Source organism: Rattus norvegicus, chromosome 15, assembly GCF_021556685.1.
Source record: "Rattus norvegicus strain SHRSP/BbbUtx chromosome 15, alternate assembly SHRSP_T2T, whole genome shotgun sequence".
Lineage (NCBI taxonomy): Eukaryota > Metazoa > Chordata > Mammalia > Rodentia > Muridae > Rattus > Rattus norvegicus.
In genome coordinates, this window is record NC_141548.1 from 7,485,593 (window position 1) to 7,505,396 (window position 19,804).

Here is a 19,804-nt window from a genome sequence, read left to right on the forward strand (position 1 = left end):
AGATAATGAATATTAGTCCATATGGAGACATCTGTCACCATCTATTATACACTAGTCATTTTATTTGTTTACATTTCAAATGTCATCCCCATCATTGGTCTCTCCACTTTGAACCCCCATACCCTCCCAATCCTCTTTGTTTCTAAGAGGCCACTCCTCCATCTACCCACCCACTTCCTCTTCACCCCTCTAGCATCCCCCTTCTCTGGGACATCAAGTTTCTACAGGGCCAGTTGCCTCCCATCCCAGAGATGTCAGATGAGCCAGTTGTTGCTACACATGCTCTACACTATATGTATCAGGAGCCATAGCCCGGACCATATATCCTCTTTAGTTGGTAGTTTAGTCCCGAGGAACTCTGAAGGCTCCAGTTAATTGATATTGTTGTTCTTCATATTGGGTTCCAATCCCCTTCATCTCCTTCAGGCTTTTCCCTAACTCTTTCATTGTGGTCCCCAGGCTTAGTCCAATGGTTGGCTGTGAATATCTGCATCTGTGACTTGAACAGAGGCACATTCGAGGCTAGAAGGAAGCCTCAGACTCCAAAGGTAATAGGATGTAATTCTGTATTTTCCCAGAAGATGGCGACATAGGATCCTTTTCACAAACTTGTTTCTCACTAACCTCTTAGTTCTGTCCAGCATGTCAGGAAAGTTCCGCAATGTGCTCTGTGACTGAAGATCCTTCTGCTTGCTGGAACTCGATCCGCTGCGTGGAATACTCTCGATCGGCGATGGGCGTCTGGGTCGGTGGACGCAATGACTCCAGGAACTGTGAATGAATGGACTGAGTTGAGCAGACATTGAATTCATCTGAGGGGTTGGCATCTCCAGAACCTGCAGCTTACCATCCATGGATCCAGGAGAGCACAGTGTGCAGGGCTGAAATCAGATTCTGTAATGGAGAGGCGGAAGAAACTATGGTTTTGAAGTATTTGTTCTTTTTGAAAGCACAAAGTGGGAGATCAGTCAGTTATCCTCTTTTTGCAACATCTTACTCTGAGCTGCAGGACATATCCTGGGGTATATTGCTTTCCATATTCAATGGGCTTTTCAGAAATTCCAGTTTCCTGAAACGGCATGGCCCTACTTTGGTGGACTGACTGGTAGGAAGTGGAAAGGTTCTCTGAGGGGCAGATGAGGAAAGGCCAAAAGAAGAGGAAAGAGACAGCTATGAAAGGGCTGCTGGTGGGTACAAGGAAACAACAAGCACATTTCTCAAAGCCCTATTTTACTATAGCACTCTGGGAAGCATAACCACAAGCTGACAGAAACAAATTGTTAAAATAAACAATGCATTCGTTCCCATCCCCCAAACTACTCCGTTTTTAACCACCAAGGTCAATAGAAATTTAAGCCTCAAGTACACCTTCTCTTAAGGTTCCATACCTCAGCAGGCTGAAAAATCTGCCAACAGGCCTTGACCTACCTTGACTATGCCTAGCAGGCAGACCTTCTCTCTCTTTCTTTTCCTCTGTTTGAGAGCAGGAGCAAATGACTTTATACTGTGGGAGGATTTCCATTATCAACAAACATAAATTTTCCGAAGTCATTAAAGCTAGAAGGCCAATCATTGATGGGCAGGTGTGGTCAGGTCACTCTACCTAAACTATCCCATGGAGAAAAGTAAAAGTGACAGCCATACCTGTGTTTAGGAAACAAGATGTCACAGGTGATTTGAGTATGGGTGCTGTGTGGGAGAGAGGAGGTCATGAATCTAGCTGGAAAAGCCCACTCCACTTTTAGATGTGTTTTGAAAGACATATAATAGAAATTTAACTGCAACAAAATTTTGTCAGCAAATGTGCTCTAATGATAGGTGGTTAGGTTTTGGGGGTCTATTGACACAGAAACTGGATTAGTGGTAATATCTTGGGAAGTAGCTTGTGTTACAAGGAGAACTTCAGTTATCCCTTGCCTAGGCCATCTACTGTCTTCTCTTCTCTTTTTCCTCGTTCACTCTTCTATCTGGGCTGATGTAGCAAAAGGCTCTTCCCAGAGACAAGTCAAAGGAGAATTAAGGTGACATCTTTACCCTGTTTTCTTATAAACACATTGGACTGCGAAGGCTGTGAGGGAACCAGGCGGGAGGAGACTGCAAAAGGCAGAAGGAAGCAGTGACTGCACTGGTCGTGTTTCCCATTCTGTCACAGAAGCATTTTAAGAAAGGAGGGTTCCATTGGCTCAGAGTCGGGAAGCACAGACTCCATCCTAGAAGGGGTGAGTGTAGCCGTGAGAGGTGCAGTTGGTAGAAGTGGACTGGCTGGCAGGATGTGAATGAGACTCTTACTATGTGGGTGGAGCAGGGAGCAGAAATAGGGAAATTCTAGCTCTTAGCTTCCTCTCTGTGCCATTCAGTGCAGGCACCTGGCCTGAGAGTTATGGTGTTACCACCATTCAGAGTTTGCTTTACGTCGATTCTCTCCCCAAAACCCCTCAGAGCGACATTCAAAGGCCTGCTTCACTAACACACTAGGCAATTTTTACCTTCCTCAAGTTGTCAGTGACCAGCAGCAGAGCAAGGCAAGAAGGTTGCACGGCCATTTAGAGGGAGGAATCAAGGAGTGGTGTTCGTGCAAGCCAGAAGAGACCTACAGGAAAGCTGGACATCAAAGAGCCACACACATTCTCTCATGGATTCTCATGGTTTTCCCAGGGTGAGATTCAGATGCATGTGGTAGCTAAAGGCATTTCTGGCTGAAGCCGGTTTTCCTATGTGACATTAGGAAACAGTTGTAATAAAAGAAAGTTTCAAACAGCAAACTGTTCTGATTCTGATGGACACAAGTCTGATACTAGGCTGGAATTCTCTTCATAACTTTCGATACTTTTGAAAATAAAGGATAGATAGTATAATGTACTCGAATCCTAAAATACTGTGAAGTATGCATTTCATAAATATGCATTGCATGATATTCAGTTGAAATTGCTGGGAATTGTACTTTCTTCTATCCCTATAACCACTTGGCTCTGGACAGAATTACTAAAGAATATGATGACTTGGGCTGTGTGTGTCTCTGTGTGTCTTTGTGTGTTCTGTGCGTGTGTTTATGTGTGTCTCTGTGTTTCTTTAGGTATTTATGTGTTTATATATTTATGTGAAAATGGAGGCTCTGTCAACTTATGGTATTTTTCACAGTAGCTATTGTCCACAGTGTTTTATGAGATGAAGTTTTCATTATGGCAGATGGAGTCAGAGAGACTACAGAAAGATCAAAGTAAGGGGTTGGGGATTTAGCTTAGTTGTAGACGCTTGCCTAGAAACCGCAAGGCCCTGGATTCGGGTCCCCAGCTCCGGAAAAGACAAAAAAAAAAAGAAAAAAAAAAAGAAAGATCAAAGTATAGAGGAAGGGGCAGGGAAGATATCACAGCAGTTGAAATCACTTATTGTTCTTCCAGAGGATCTGGAATTGGTTCCTGGTAACCATACAAAGACTAACACCAACCTCGATAGGCAAAGCTGTCTCCCAGATTCTGCCCACACTTGACAACCTCGTGATCCACCCACCCATACAAAAGGCAAAACACAGATCCGGGTCTAGTGGCTAAGAGTGACATGGCCTATCTAATCTGGAGGGGAGGAGGGTGGCGGCCAGCAGCAGCAGTAGCGACAGTTGCATCCAGAATACTCCAGGCCACCTCCCTCCCCACCCACCACTTGTTTGGGTGGCTTTAAAGAGTTGAGTAAAATCAAGCTGGTAACCAACCATGACTGAAGGAGGATTTGATCCCTGTGAATGTATTTGCTCTCATGAACGCACTATGAGAATACTCATCAATCTGCTCCGGCAGTCCCGGGCCTATTGTACCAACACAGAATGCCTTCGGGAATTGCCAGGGCCCTCCGGTGACAGTGGCATCAGCATCACTGTGATCTTGATGGCCTGGATGGTGATCGCTGTGCTCCTCTTTCTACTGAGGCCTCCTAACCTGAGAGGCTTCAGCCTTCCTGGAAAGCCCTCCAGTCCTCACAGTGGACAGGTCCCGGCAGCCCCTCCTGTGGGCTAACATCCTGGTGTGGGAAGCAGCGATTGTTTGACACCCTGCACGACCGAACGACTGCAGAGAACCTGGCACTACCTGTCTCTCCTTTTCCATCTGCAGTTTCATGAGCTTCTAGAAGTTTCACTTGCCAACTGCCTTTGTTTCCTGTGTTGCCACAGTCCTTATTTACAGTATACCTGAGTAAACGATTTCTTTGAAAAGTCGAGGGCTATGTTGGTTGGCCTAAGCTTAAACTTTCCACTCGTTCTCCCTGGAACACTGACCATAGCGACTGTGGTGGTTTCTGGCCCAACTGAAGGAAAATTAAGGTTTCTGCATTTAAGTATTTTAAGTGGTTTGGATAGATTTTAATTCTTTTTATAAGGTATTTATTCTGGGTTGTCTGGTATGAATGACAGAACCATGCTGTAGTCACTTTACTGTGGCAGTTTACCTGTGGGTGGCAGTTTTCTGTAGTCCTTGACACTGATGCTTTAGATCATTTTCCTTACAAAGTCCAGCTGGCTTATATGGCTAGAATAGGAAAATCGATTTGGTTGTTTAATGATTTTTTAAAATAATTCCCATTAAAAATTTCTGATGTTAATACTTTAAATAAACATGATTGATTAATATTTTTAAAAGAGGTAAAACACTCAGAGACCTAGAAAACCATGGATGGCTTCCTCTTTAGTCAACTGGAGCCACAAAATGTCAGAATCACAGAGCCAATCAGAATTCACCTGAAACCAGACACTACAGAAATGATCTCATTTATATAGAAAGAATTGGCTGATGGGAAAGGATAAGCAAAGTTGCTCACCACAACCATGAAAGGACTCTTCACAACTGGGCATAGTGACTCAAAGTGCCAATTTCAGTGCTTGGGTACATTCCTACAGGATCAAGCCCACCCTGCTCCATCCAGTAAGTCCATGACATTTAGGTCTGCCAGATTAAACTGAGAAGTCCTATTTTTCCTTTTTTTTACTATATAATATCTACTTGTGAGTACATTGTAGTTATCTTCAAACACACCAGAAGAGTGTATCAGATCACATTGCAGAGTTCTGTAAGTACCCATGTGGTTGTTGGGATTTGAACTCAGGATCTCTGGGAGAACAATTGGTACTCTTAATCCGTGAAGCATCTCTCCAACCCCTGACAGATCCTGTGGCAACATACTGACTAAAATTCTCTGTACATTCATTCAAAGAGTTAATATTTCCAGGCTTGAATGACAATGGTACATTTATAACTTAAATGAAGTATTTCATAAGTGACACTGGTCTCAGATATTGAAGTGGTGGGTGAACTATCAGAAATAGAAGGATGCTGCAGGCCCCTGTATATCTATGCAGGATAGCAGTAGATGTAATTGCACTTTTTATATATAATACACATAGCTTTCCAAACCTATTTATTTTTATTTTAGTTTGTTTAAGATTTATGACGTATAGAGCATTCTGCCTGCATGCATGCTTGCAGACCAGAAGAGGGCGCCAGATCTCACTGTAGATGGTTGTGAGCCACTATGTGGTTGCTGGGAATTGAACTCAGGACCTCTGGAAGAGTAGCTAGTATTAACTGTGGAACCACCTCTCTGGCACCATTACTTCTATTCTAATCTGCCTGGTGTCTCCAGCAATTTTCTTATGAATGTTCTCTTGGCAGGATAAAGTTTGGTCTTACCCTGTGCGCTCAGAAGGGACACACATCTGCAATGACATGTTCATTTGGGGTTTTGTATTTGTAATCCAAGATCTTTTTATTTGTATTTAGCATGGAACTATCTATGTAAACAAGGATGTTCTACTCCCTGCCTCTGCCCTCCTGCTTGAACTCTTGAAGTAACAGTGGACCACCACCATGAAAAATCACAAAAGATCCACAAAAAAGCAATTAAGTACCTACTAGGGCGTTATGAAATATACTATCACCTTAGATGATTCACGGCATGGCGTATAGATTAACAACTTGTAGCTGGGTATTTCGAGGCATTGTTCCATTGGACTAGACAGAAGACTCTGGCATGAATTTTCTAATGGCGCTAAGTGCCCTTTCATTTTTCTGAAAGTCTTTTGGACTTATGCCAGAGTGAGGGATGTGCACGAATCTCACTGGATATTAAGTGTCCATTTCCTTTAAAGCTGAGGTTGGGTTTCTTTCGAGAGAGGAGTGCTTGTGACTGGGATGATTCAGGTCTCCTCCAGCCAAGGCAACTGTGGGAGAAGACATCACTCAGGTGCACTAAATTCTCACTTCCACAAGCTGGCACCCCATACCTAGCAAAACATATCCTCATTTCTTCAGGACAAACATGTAACACCATTTGGGTAGAAGGGGTCAGAACAAGACCACTCTTCTGTTTCCCTTTTATTTATTAAGTGGTGATCACCCTTATAGACAGCAGACTGCTGTGGTCAGAATGGAGGAAGGTGATAATTTAAGGCCCGTCACTAGTAGAAATTAAAAGTTGACATTTTTATCCACAGATAGTATACTAACATTTATGAAAATTCCAAGGATATAATCATTAAGGAAAATTTGCAAGCTGATTGCCCATTAATTATTATATATCAAATGTATAAAAAAATCAAAGAAAAGCTATTGCTAAGGAGTACTGATCAAAAAGACTGCATATTTTTATTTTTTCATTTTAACTTGGTTTGAAATGGCGTGTGTGTGTTCCTACATTTTAAATTGATGTCAACGAGAAACTGTCCAGAGGGATAAAAAGAAATGATAGAAGAGGTGAGGAAAGGAAGGACAATGGTATTGAGAGGCAGAGATTGGCGCAATATATGGTGTATACATATATGAAAATTAGACACACACACAAACACACAGACACACAGACACACAGACAGACACACACACACACACACACACACACACACACACACACACACACATGTGCAATAGCAGCAAGGTCCTTAGCAGGTAAAAGAACTTGCTACCCTAGTATGATTATCTGAGTTCAATACCTGGGACCCATGGTACAAACATGGACTCAATATTGTGGCACATATGTGCACAGACACACACATATCCACTGGCAAAGAAAACTTTGAAAATTCATAAGCATTTGACTTTAGAGGCACAAGGATCAGGAGTTGGGAATGAGGTCACCCCAACATTCACTTACCTCAGAAAACCCAAGAACCGAAATTGAGCTAAGCTAATGAGTCCGATTAAAGTGTGGCAAATGCAAGAAAAAAGAGTTTTAATATGCAAATATGTACGGCATAAACCACAACAAATATTAGGTTAGAAATATCAAATTGCTGGTCCTTTATATTAGTTGATAGAAAGAAAGTAACAAAGAAACAAAAAAGAGAGAAAAGAAACTAAACGACAAACTTATGAAGGGAAGTAGAAGCCATCAAAATAAAGGCAGGGAATGAAAGAAAATGGGCTGGGGTGCCATGCTTGAAGGAGGAAAAGACTTTAGACTCTCTGCTCTGATGAAGCTGACTAAGGTGGTGGGTATCTGCGGGTCCTTCACAGGCGCTTTTGCGCTGCCTGCTCGGCTTAGGCACAGTTGTTTGTCCTCTTGTATTCTGTGCGGATTCCAGGTAAGGCGGGCAGTGGGAGAGCCAGGTCTCCAGCTAACTGGCTAAGCTGCTGTGCTTCAGAGCACAGGGTGCTTTGTTGCAGCTTGAGCAGGAGCTCATGAGTCTGCACAGCCGCTGCCACAATGTTTCCACCTCACTCCTGCTTTCCTCCCCTGTGAAATCCCCTCCGGAGTCATGTTTGCTGCTTGCTGTTGTCCTGAACTGCTGCCAAAGAAAAACAAGCTCCTTCCTGAAGAACTATTGCTGAACAGGTCCTCTTCCCCCATATCCTAATAACTTTTCTCTTCCATTACCTATGATGTGGGCTACTTATTAAAAGTAGTTTGCAAAAAACTTTGCCTCCATCCTGCTGTAGTAGAAATAAGGAAAAAGGAAGCAGGTCCTTTTGTACAAAATACTTTATCAGAGGTCTTAAGCTCCTCAGGCTTCCTCAAAGAAGCTCTGAAGGCAATTTTAGGAAGTATCTAATAATATTGTATGTGATAAAAGAAGGGAGGCCCTTGGGTCAACAAAAATCCAACTTTATTAGTCTGGTCTCTTAGTCTTCGGTGAATCTATCCAGGCTCTTCTGGCTTTTAGAGTCTCTGGGAGAAGTAATGTGTGATTCTCATAGGAGGACTGACTTTGTATGTTACCAGTACTTTTTCCCTTGCAGCTTTTTTTTTTTTTTCTCGGAGCTGGGGACCGAACCCAGGGCCTTGCGCTTCCTAGGTAAGCGCTCTACCACTGAGCTAAATCCCCAGCCCCTCCCTTGCAGCTTTTATTACACTTATTTGTTCTCCATCTTCACTGTCTTAGGAAATATATGCCCAGGGGAATTTCTTTTCCACTCCAGTCTATTTCATACTGTGTGCTCCTTTTACTTTGATGAGTCTCTTGTTTAAGTTAAGGACATTTTCTTCTATGATTTTGTTGAGAATTTTTGTTTGTTTGTTTGTTTGTTGGTTGGTTTTTGTTTTTGTTTTTTGTTTTATTTGCCTTTGACCCAAGTTTATTTTCATCCTTCCTATATACTTTATTGTCTTTATCATTATTATATTTGTTATTTTGCAGAAAAATCCTGTCTATTTCTTGGATGTTTTCTTCCAGGATTGACTTCCTTCCTTCCTTTCTTCCTTTGCTTTTCCTTTATTCCTTTCCCCCCTCCACTCTTTTCCTCCCTTTGGATTTAAGATTTCCTCTATCTACGTATCCATTCCTTCTATCATCTCTTCAATGCCTGAGGTTCTCTATTCCATCTGTTGGAGTCTGTTATTAAGGTCTGCCTCTGAGAGACTATTTGAGTTCCTACATTTTACTCATCCACATCTCTCTGTTTAGGTTTCCTTCATTCATTTCCTTCCACAGTTAGTGTTTTCACAGATTTCTTTATTTTTCTCTTTAAAGACCTCTATGATATGTGCAAATGCTGTTTTACAGTCTGTTTTATTCTTGTTCTTCAGTCATGTTGACATGTTCAGGGCCTTCTGTCATAGTGTTGATGGGCTCTAATAGAGATTTGAATGCCCTGGCTGTTACTGGTTGTGTTTGTATGCTGGTCTGTAGTTATCTGGGGTTGGGAAGATTGTAATTCTAGGTGCTGAATCTGGTTTTGTGTGTAGAAAGTATTTGATCCCAACCATGGATTTCTGCCCATCCTTTGCCCAGTTAGTTTCTGGATAAAAGATTCACACTAGCTTTATATCTATGATAATCCTTAATTAGCACAAGAACTGGGCAGATAGCTATCCTCTATACTATTATGCATATTTTTCCAATAATTCTGTTATATAATTTGCCATGGTTTTGTCTGGGATGCTTTTCACTCCAATTAGCCCACTCACATGTCCATTATTTAAAGATTCTTACTTCATGGTGGCTTCTCCTCTATTTATGTTCTTCTTTCTACCCTTGTCTGTCATGGTCTCCCACCCCCAATTGGAACCACCAGGGAACACCTATCTTAATTCTGCACAGCTTTTGACTATACGTGTTTTAATTTACAATTCAGAAATAACTTGGAGGTAAGGTCACATAAGAGTATGCATTGGTGTTTTCTTTCTTTCGTTTGTTGTTGTTATTGTTGCTGCTGCTCCTGTTTTTATTTTGTCTTTTTTTTTTTTCAGAGCTGAGAACCATATCCAGGGCCTTACGCTTGTTAGGCAAGTGCTCTACCACTGAGCTAAATCACCAACCCCATTGCTGCTGTTTTTAATTTGTCTTTGTTGGTTTGGTTGGTTGGTTGGTTTTTGAGACAGTGTTTTTCTACTGTACTAGCATTTTCAAAAGCCAGTTGCTTGATTAAGATATCTGGGGTCAGAGAAATGCCTGAGTGTTAGTATTCTGCTAGCAGCCTTCTGATGGAGAACTCACAACTCCTACAGCACCACACCTGCTTAGAGGGTGACACGTCCCCACCTTAAAGATATTGAACTAAACATCTGAACCTATAAGCCAGCCCCAATTAAATGTTGTCCTTTATAAGACTTACTTTGGTCATGCTATATGTTCTCAGCAGTAAAACCCTAACTTCATGGTCCTGTGAAGGATAATTTCCCCAATTTAGGGGACTGCCAGGGTGTTGAGGGCACATGATTTAGGGCAAACATAGTCATGATCCTATTGGGTACCGCTGACCTTAAATATTAAATTATCATTTTTCAGTTCTGTAATAGCTGCCAACTGTAGGCTGGATACAACGGGGGCTAGAATGCCATATACATCTAGTATAGGGCAAAGGGAAGGAGCATCATCCAGTCCCAGCAGTCTCTAAGGCTAATTTAGTTAAGGTCTAATTTAGAGTTCTATTTATCCTTTCTACCTGCCCTTAACTGTGGGGATGATATGCATTATGAAGCTTCCAATTTGTCCCCAAGATCTTAGTTAGTCACTGACATTTCTGAAATATGAAGGCAGGCCCATTATCTGGTCCTATTACTTTAGGTGCTTCAAATCTGGGAAAATCTCTTCTAGTATCTCTATCCGTCTATCCAGGAGGAAATATCCACAAAAACCAGCAGGTATTTTGAGCCATGTCTTTCTTCCTTAATCTCTATAAAATCAATTTTCCTAGTAGAGGCCTCCAGGCTCTTACCTCTCAGTCAGGAGTTTGGATATTTGGGGTGACTGGGAGTGTTGCTCAGCTGATAAGCTTTAAAGTTTGTCATTCGTTTTACTCCCAAGTGAGTGACTCTGTGGATCTTTCTGAGAAGAGTTCTTGTTAAAGAGATGGATAATATTAGCTTACATTCAGTCGATCATCACCATCCCATTTAATTTCTTTTTCTCCATATATCAGTTGATCTAGGTGGTTCAGATAGAACAGTATCCAATCTAGAGATGCTGTTTTCTTTAAGACTATGTCCTTAGCGGCCTTGTTAGCCCATGTGTTATCTCTAGCCATTGGTTTCTTTTTCCATGATGAGGGCTTGTGTTAATGTTATTAGCTTGGCCCTTTGAATTCAAGTGTCTGGAGGAACAGACTGAGTCCAGACTACCTCCATTTCCAGTGTCACCACTGCCCCTGCTCTCCTCTGACCCTCATGGGTAAAGCTGCTTTTGTTAATAAACCAGATCTGTTCTGTCTCTGGCAGAGGAGAATCACTTTGATGGAGTGGACAGTCCAAGTCAGGGTCGGGCAGCAGAAATGCACGGTTCGGGGAAACAGGTGGCTGGAAAATATGTAAGCCATGGTAAATTGAGAAAGTCTGAAAATGAAGCCTGTAGGCATTACTGAACAACAATCAGAAGTGTGTGTGTGTGTGTGTGTGTGTGTGTGTGTGTGTGTGATGAGTCGCAAAGTTAACTTATCTGCATCTTTATCCAACAGTGCTGTGGCAACAATAATAACCAGGCAATCCTGCTGTCACTGAGTCCAGTTTCTATGATAAATAAGCCATTGGCCATTTCTATGGTAGTCTTTTCTCCTGGATCCAGGGCTTTGTTGGCTAGAGGGGCTCTAATTCATTCTTCTTGTCTAATCTGCACTCTTCTATAATCTTTGCAACTTTTATTAGCTTGTATCTGTAACTTTTACCTAATATTTGGCACTAACTAATTGAAGAACGCCCTGTACTAGAGTTCTCTGTTTTCTCTTATTTCATATCATATCTAAACACTGGCCAATTATTGTTTAAACCTGTTTGCAGAGCCTGGTGGCAAATCTGGAGGAGATCCCTAACCCTTACACCCATTAAATAACCAATCTGGGTGGGTTCCCTGTGGGCCCAAGGGCCAGTTTCTTGGCCTATGTCTGTGGTGAAGAGAACCTGTAAGAACTTTTCGGGGGAGTTGGTGTCATGTCCTGAATACAGTTTATTCTACATTATGCCATCCTGTGGCTGGTCCCTCAGGGGAAGAGATGCCTCAACATGAGCCTACCAGAGGCATCCCCTTTCTTTATATAAAATAAATCTTTTTCATCTTAAAAACTCAGAGACCACATTTACTCGGACAGGGAGCATGCATTTCTCTTGGCAAGAGGATATTCATTTACTGAACAAAAGATGTGAGCAGGAGTCAGTTGCAAACTCTGTTAATGGATACATATGACCACTTGGGGCCTCTCCTGTCATGGACCCTGGATGCCAGACTGCACTGTGTCTGCCCTAGGCAGAAGGAGAGGGGAAGAGGGGATAAACCGGTGAGAAATGTAAAACCTGGAGCTGGTCCTGAGGGAAAAAGAAACTCAACAAATGACTGCTGAGAATTGAACTCAGGACATCTGGAAGAGCAGTCAGTGTTCTTAACCATTGAGCCATCTCTCCAGCCCCAAAGCTAACACTGTCAACACGGATGGAGCTAACTGCTAGGCTGGACTCAGATTTTGTTCCCGTTGACAAAGAAGTGTTAGCAGGGAGGAGGAGGGAAAACTTCTGAAACACTATATCCTCTACTGCTGACACCTTGGGGAGGTCCTGTGGCCATTTAACATCAAAAGCAGGCCACTCTAAGTTACATTAAGTGGTCATTAGTCCTAACAACCTGTCCCATGTCAAAAAATTTCGTCAGTCCAAGTCCAAGAACACAGAAAACAAAAGAACAACTAACACAAAGCGCCCTCTTTCACAGCTGAAGTACACAGACCAGCCTGTCCATGCCACGGACAGGATAACTCAGGCTATCTGCTCCAGCCACTGGCCAGATCAAAGTCCTGTTACTGAGGCTGTCCGAGCCCTCCTTAAGCTTGCACATATGAATCTAACCAAAAGCAGAACACATGGAAGCTAGATAGAGGAGACGTAGACAACTGTGGTACATCGCTCAAGCTGTCACTTCCCCGATTCACACTCTCCTGTGGGTCTCCTCCAAGAGGGGAGTTTACTGGCCAATACACAAAATGTGAGGTACAAATTGAACCACTACCTGAACCACCTGAAATGTCACTCACAGAGGAGGAAATCTATGTAAAGGCAAGAGTTTAGTCATTCCAAAATATCAGGGTCATCCCATTTCAGAGAGAGAAGTCCCTGAGTAGAGTCTACCAGGGAGTTATATACTTGCAATTAAGGTAGAATTCAAACAATTGGGGCAGAATTTGGAGAAAGGTAACTATATAGGGTACTATCAGTGGGGAGAGGCAACCTCCAAATTGACTTGCAGTCAGTGGGCTGTTCTGGGACTTTCTGAGGGAGTCGGATGGGGAGTCACAGGAGGCTTTTTCAACAGTCTGGTTTGCAGCTGTTGCAGGAACTACACTAGCTCTACTCCTCCTGGAAGGGAGGGGTCCTTCTGTGCTCAGAGGTTGGTGGTCGAATTTTCCCACCGGCCTCAGATTTGTTCCAACTCGGGCTCTTTCATGGGGACTTTGGATCTGGAAAGCTGTGGAAATGCTTTAAATAGGGCTTAATGGGCCATCCTAGAACAAATATGGAAGACTTTATTACTGAAAGTGGTTTAAATTGTGTGACTCTGTCCCAAGCATACTGTGAAGAATTTCAATATTTGCTTAGAGACTCTTTGGGGAGATTTTATGGTAAAGAATGTGGCTACCTTTTGCACTTGTCTGAAGATTCTGCGTGAGACCTAGATTAAGAAAATCAGATAAATTGAATTGAAAAAGGAAGTCTCAGAAACACCACTATGTGGCCCCCATCGTCTCATATGTTTGAAGAAGCCTCTGGAAGCCTCAGAGTGGAATGTGCAGGTTTGTATACACTTGGCCCAGGGAGTGGTACTATTATACGGTACGGCTCTTTGGAGTAGGTATTTCCTTGTTGGGTCAGGTGTTTAGCTGTGGGTCTGGCCTTTAAGACCCTCATCCTAGCTGCCTGAAACTGAGTATTCTGCTAGCAAACATCAGATGAAGATGTAGAACTCTCAGCTCCTACAGCACCATATCTGCTTAGATGCTGCCAGGCTCCCACCTTGATGATAAAGAACTGAAAATCTGAACCTTTAAGCCAGCTCTAATTAAATGCTGCCCTTTATAACATTTGTCTTAGTCATGGTATCTGTTCTCGGCAGTGAAACCCTAACTAAAAACTTCACATAGATGCCTGGAAGTTTAGATAATTAGCATGCAGACCCCATAAATGTGTCCCTACATATCTCAAGAAACACTTTGTTCAGGTATGATCCATTGCCACAAATAAGGAACACGATGAAGGACAAACGTCCAGGGTAGGGGCTGGAGAGATGGCTCATCATTTGAGAATTTGTTTCTCAAAAGGCCTGCAGGGCACCTAACAATCCTCTGTCACTTAAGTTCCAGGTGAAACCCAATGACCTCTTCTGGCCTTTGGGGAATAGCACGCACAGACCTACAGAAGGCAAAACACTCATAAATATAAAATAAATCAACGACAACAACAAACAAAAACAAAAGCACCCAAAGATGGGAAAACCAAAGGAGAAAACTCATAGGGCACCTTTGCCTGGATATTTTGTCCGGCTTTTAAAGAAATCTAGAAACTGAATTGTAAACTATGTGGTCTGCTTGAGTTGAAATCCCAAATGGAACATAGTACATTGTCAAGAACAAAAGTCATCATCCTAATCAAGAAGAACAAGAAAACAACCAACCATAAAAACCCTATCCCCTGAAAGGTCTTGCAATTTATTATCTCTTCTGTGCAGTTACAATTGATATCATGTTTGAAGGAAACCAAAAGCAAGCAATTCTGTTTCATGACTGCTTCTATACTCCCTATAATATTGTTTTATTTCCTGGGAGATACTACAGAACACCTGATGAATATTCCATTAATATGTTCAACACTCTCATCCACAAAAGAGTATATTTTAGTGGTCACTAAATATTTGATAAGGATACAGCATTGATAATTTTTTCATCATGAAGTTGGTATTCAGAGTTGGACACACAATCTACACTGAAAGTACAATTGTCTTTGTATCTCAGTCTGACTGGGAAGTCATTATGATGCCCAATCCCTGTGAGAATGCAGAGACCCATCTCTGCCTGAGAGCTGTGGGATTTCAGATGGTTACATCACACCTCAATAAAGAAGGTTCTTAAGAGTGACGAGTTCGAGATCACTGTTTGATTCACAAGGATACATTCGATTTACTCAAAAGTAACAGGACACAAGGATCCAATATCTGCGGTGTAGATGGTCTTGCTGGCCTCCTCACAGAACCTCTTTCCCTCCTCACAGGATGCTTGCAGTTCAGTCTGCTCCACCAGCAGTTTTCTGTTCTCATTCATCAAAATCCTTACATTCTTCTTCAATTCATTGCATTCATTCAGGAGGTGGAAGTTTCTGATGCTGAATCAAAAACAAATAATGGTAAATCCCAGGCAGTTTCTATTTGCCTGCCACTCCTGCAAGTACAATCATCCCTTCAAGGGCCCCATCCCCAGGCATCTCCAGACTAGAGCCACAGTTTACATGTTAGCACCAATTAGAGGCAGGTCAAATCTCGAGTCCGCACTCCATGGGAATCAAAGTACTTCAGAAAATCTTGACACTAAGAGGGTATATATACATCAAAGAAGAGGAAATGGTGCATATGGGTGCTTCTGTGTTCATGGTATTCTAAAACCATTGGCAGGTGGAGGGCCAATCCCCTCTGAGGGCTGATAGAAGACCCAGCAGCTATACAATCTTCCCATGTGTTTCTCATGGATCACAGATCTTTTTTCAAAGTCACAGCTGGACAGAAGTATTCCCTGCCTAGTGCTGGGGTCTCCTTTCTGTCAGTGACTCACCGGTAGGAATTGTTCTCTTGTATGAGCTCCTTGTACTTCTCCATGGCATCACTTATCCAGTTGGTCATCTTATGCATGTCCATCGTTCTCATCTCATGTTGGGATTTAAGCATTGGCAATTCAACACTCAGCCTGTGTTAGAACATGACCCAAGGAACAAATAACTGTCTGAACCCATGATTTCAGAATTAGGTGAAGTGTAAATAAAAAATAGCCAATAAAAAATTCAAATTCAAGGAATGGGGGCTAGGGAAGAAAGTGGAAAACTCAAAGACCACAGCAAAAACACAACAGTGAGATTCAAACCATCACTCTCCCATAGAAAATATTTCTCTGCAAATCAGCATGCATTTGTTTTGAAATAAGTAATCCTTAAAAGGCTGGTGAGATATGGTCCTATAAAGACCCTCTGTATAGGAGGGGGGAAAGTCTGAGAGCTGCATGTTTGGGAATAACAAGTGCCAAGAATTTATTCCCACAGTGACCTTTTCTAGGTCACAGTAAACCATCCTTGGATAATTAAAAAAAAGAAAATAAAGTTCAAAGCAGGAAAATGAATAATAAATAAATAAATAAATAAATAAATAAATAAATAAATAAATGAACTCAGACTGTTCTCTGGACTACCTAAGCCCAGTATATACCACAAACTTGCTCCTTCCAATGGTGCTGGTTAAATTAATTATCCTGGCCTTTGGACAGCAGAGCTAGGGGACCAAATGGAGGGAGCTGACCTTGAAGAGCTGGCCAGGTAAGCATGAAGGAATTGAATAGTTGTGTAAGAAGTATAAGATGTTTCCTCCAGTCTGTGCCATAGCCTTGGGTCCAACAGAAAGATGTGATGACATTTCTCTTGTTTTGAATGCAGGGATTCTCAATCCTTGTTACAAGACTCCCAGAGGCCGAAACTACTTTTTACAGGGAAGAGGATTCATAACACCTCCTCCCCTCAGGAGAGTCCTATTTGCCAGCAAGGTAAACAGAAGGAGCAAAGTGCTCTGTTGATCAATGACGGCCTCACGGACTCATCACTATCATGACCTGCAAACTGTTCATCAAACAAATTCTCAGACCCAATCAAAGTTCCCAGACTTCCTGATCCTGAGCAAAACACACACAAATACTTTCACATCCATACGTTCATACCAACCCATATACAAACATAATTAGAATGCCAACTTTATCGTGGAGGTGCCATAGAATCAGTATATACGATCTAAATCAGAGTAAGAGTGAGGACATTCAGGCATTTCATTCACACACTTAGATGCAGCAAGTGTGACCAGGTCCTTCCAGCTGTTGAAAAAATCCAATTCAACTCCAAGGAGCTCAGGGTCAAGTACAAGAGAGGTTGACCCTAAACACACAGCACCTAGCTTCTCTCACAGGCCAGCACCTGCCAAGGCTCCTTAAAATCCAGAATGAGAGGTGAAACACTTTTTTTTTTTTTGGTTCCTTTTTTCGGAGCTGGGGACCGAACCCAGGGCCTTGTGCTTCCTAGGTAAGTGCTCTACCACTGAGCTAAATCCCCAGCCCCGAAACAGTTTCTTGATGTGAGGAAATCTTGGCTTAGCAGAGAGAGCACAAGACAGTCAATAGGTTACAGGGCATAATGACTACCTGTAGTTCAAACCATCATTGACATAAAGGTCCAGGATTCGAGAAAGTTCATCCCGCTTGATTTTACACTTCTGGATTTCAAGTTTTAGTTCCTCCAATTTCTTTATACGCTTTTCATGGTTACTGATGAAATTTTCTGATGATGCCTTCCGAATAAACCCTGTAGATAGATAAACACAAGTGAATGTACATATTGGATAGCCCATGGGCAGAAAAGACCATTCTGAGTCTCAAAAAGGAGGTTGAGGAAGAGGAAAGGCTGGAGACTTGTTGAATCCCTGAAAGAGAAGAAAAGCTATCTTTAATGTGGACTCTTAAGCTATTTCCCTCTTCCCAACCTCCATTGCCATACATAAGCCTCACTCACTATTACATGATCCCTCATCGTGAAAGATAGAATCTACCTCAGACATAAAGATTTGGGACATTGTCAGCAGATAACAGACGTGGAGCAGGTCAATCCTGGAGTTCACAGCACCATCAAACCCTAATCGTGTGTTCAAGCTTAAAGTGTCTGCGACCTCAATTCATGACTAGGGGGTTCATCCTTCCTTGTTGTTGTCACCCCAGACTTAGTAACCTACAGGAATCTAGAGGATGAAGTGCTTCAGCACCCAACCATGAATGGGCACATTGTTAGTCTCATAGGGCTTCCTCCTGGCATTCCTTGGCAGTAGAAATTAAAAAGCTCATAGAAAAGAAGCTGCAGGCTGTCCAATTCCTGGCTCTCTGTCAAATTAATCATCAGGACTCTTGACTCTTGGTCTGCAATTGACAAATTCCAAGGCTCCTGCTTGTAAGGCCGACTCCTGAAAGGCTCAGCTCAAACCTCCCTCCTGGAGGAAGTTCCCCAACTCTACCCAGTACTCACTGTGCCTTCCCCAGAATGATTTCATTCTTCTGTACTTACAAGACAGAAGGCCAGCTTTCTTCTGCCTCGGTCTGGTCTCTCCTTGGTCTCCCCTCTCCTTCTGAACGAGCTTGAGCAGCTGGTGAAACATGCCTGTTTGTGAACCTAAAAGGCACTGAGGGAATCCCACAGGCAGTTGGTGTCACCACAACACTGGTGACATCACAGAAGATTCTAGTGCTCTCTTAGATACAAGAGATTGTCCAAGGAAGAGATTACTGATGACGTCACTGGAAAGTTCTATGGCCTACCTGCTAACCAGCTCTCCCAAAAGAAACCAATTTCTATGGGGCCCTTTTCTGCAGCCTCTCCTGTGACCCAGGGAATATCCTTTGGCAACTTCTCCTCCAGAGTTAGATATTTCTCTCTGCTTCATCGGATGTCATCAATGCTTTTGATGGGGAGAGTTGGTTACAACCCTGAATTGCATAAGATATTTTTGTTAGTATCTAAATCTCTAGGGACCACAAATGAGGACGATTTCTATCAATAATAAATCTACACTTGAGACGGTGCACATATATACAGTCTAATTCCCAAATTTTTCTGTTTCCTAGAGGACAATATATTCCTCCTGTAATTTTAATTTTATAAAACCTGAATAATATTTGCTTATTGTGCATTGCTTGATAGCCAGGGCTATTTCCACATACACGTCCATGTAGTTCACAAAGTCAATGTTAATAATCCTACTTTTTGCAATAAAAACTCCCTTTTCTTCGGAATATAGGGGATCAACTACAGGGCAAATATAAAATCATAAATTTCTGTCCCTTCTTTTACATATTAAGTAGGACATCATTCCTTTCTCAAATATAGCCAGACAATTAAATTGGTCATCAGTGAGTAAAGGTCAACCTGGACTGCGTGTTCCTACATTGTAGCCCGACAGCCATCACTTCTCCAATATCTGTCTTCCTTAATTTCCAAGTCCAGGCATGAGGATATTGGGGGTTGCCCCTTGATACAATTGATGCAATTTTGCATTTCATATTTGACTGTGCTGGTACTCTGACGAGGATCAACATAAAACTTGGGATTTTCTTAATCTCCTTTATGAATAGAGATGAATGCACAATCTGCTCTGTCGTCTATGTTATTATGGCTACAGTGAGGACCAAGTATGCTAAAGCTCTTCATCTGATTTTTCAAACAGCGTGCTCATACAAGTGTGGACTTCTGTGGGTTGTGCGAGGGCAAGGTTGAGAACACTGGCTGAGGGCTGTGAATGGAGAAGTGGGACGGTGCATGCAGGATGGAGGGAAAGGCCTGTGTGTAGGTCATAAACAAAATCACAATATCCATTGATTTAATGACCATTCAGGAAGTGGACTTCTGCAAAATGACTTCAGCTGACCAGCATGGCAGGAAACCAGAAACAGATTCAATGGGGATTTAGATCAACTGGATGGGAAACATGGGCTTAGAGGCAGAGACATGTCAGCTCAGGAAGAGTGGAAAAGCCAGTGTTGTCTGTTAAGCTTCTCAGCCCCATGGTTAAAGGCAAACAGCAACAAGTTTTAGCACTGAGGAAAAGAAGATATAAAAGCCAATTTGTTGAAAA

At 42.3% G+C, this 19,804-nt stretch overlaps 1 protein-coding gene across 1 annotated transcript; it reads right to left on the minus strand.

Annotated features, from left to right (window-relative positions):
* Nucleotides 1-14,571: 14,571 nt before the first annotated feature.
* Nucleotides 14,572-18,410, minus strand: LOC148000786 (disks large homolog 5-like). The gene is made up of 4 exons (XM_087587063.1): nt 18,241-18,410; nt 17,331-17,490; nt 15,711-15,842; nt 14,572-15,267 (listed from the first exon to the last, which is right to left on the minus strand). Exons 1-4 carry the CDS (start codon nt 18,329-18,331, stop codon nt 15,066-15,068), a joined length of 585 nt encoding a protein of 194 aa, XP_087443189.1. The 5' UTR covers nt 18,332-18,410; the 3' UTR covers nt 14,572-15,065.
* Nucleotides 18,411-19,804: the final 1,394 nt, after the last annotated feature.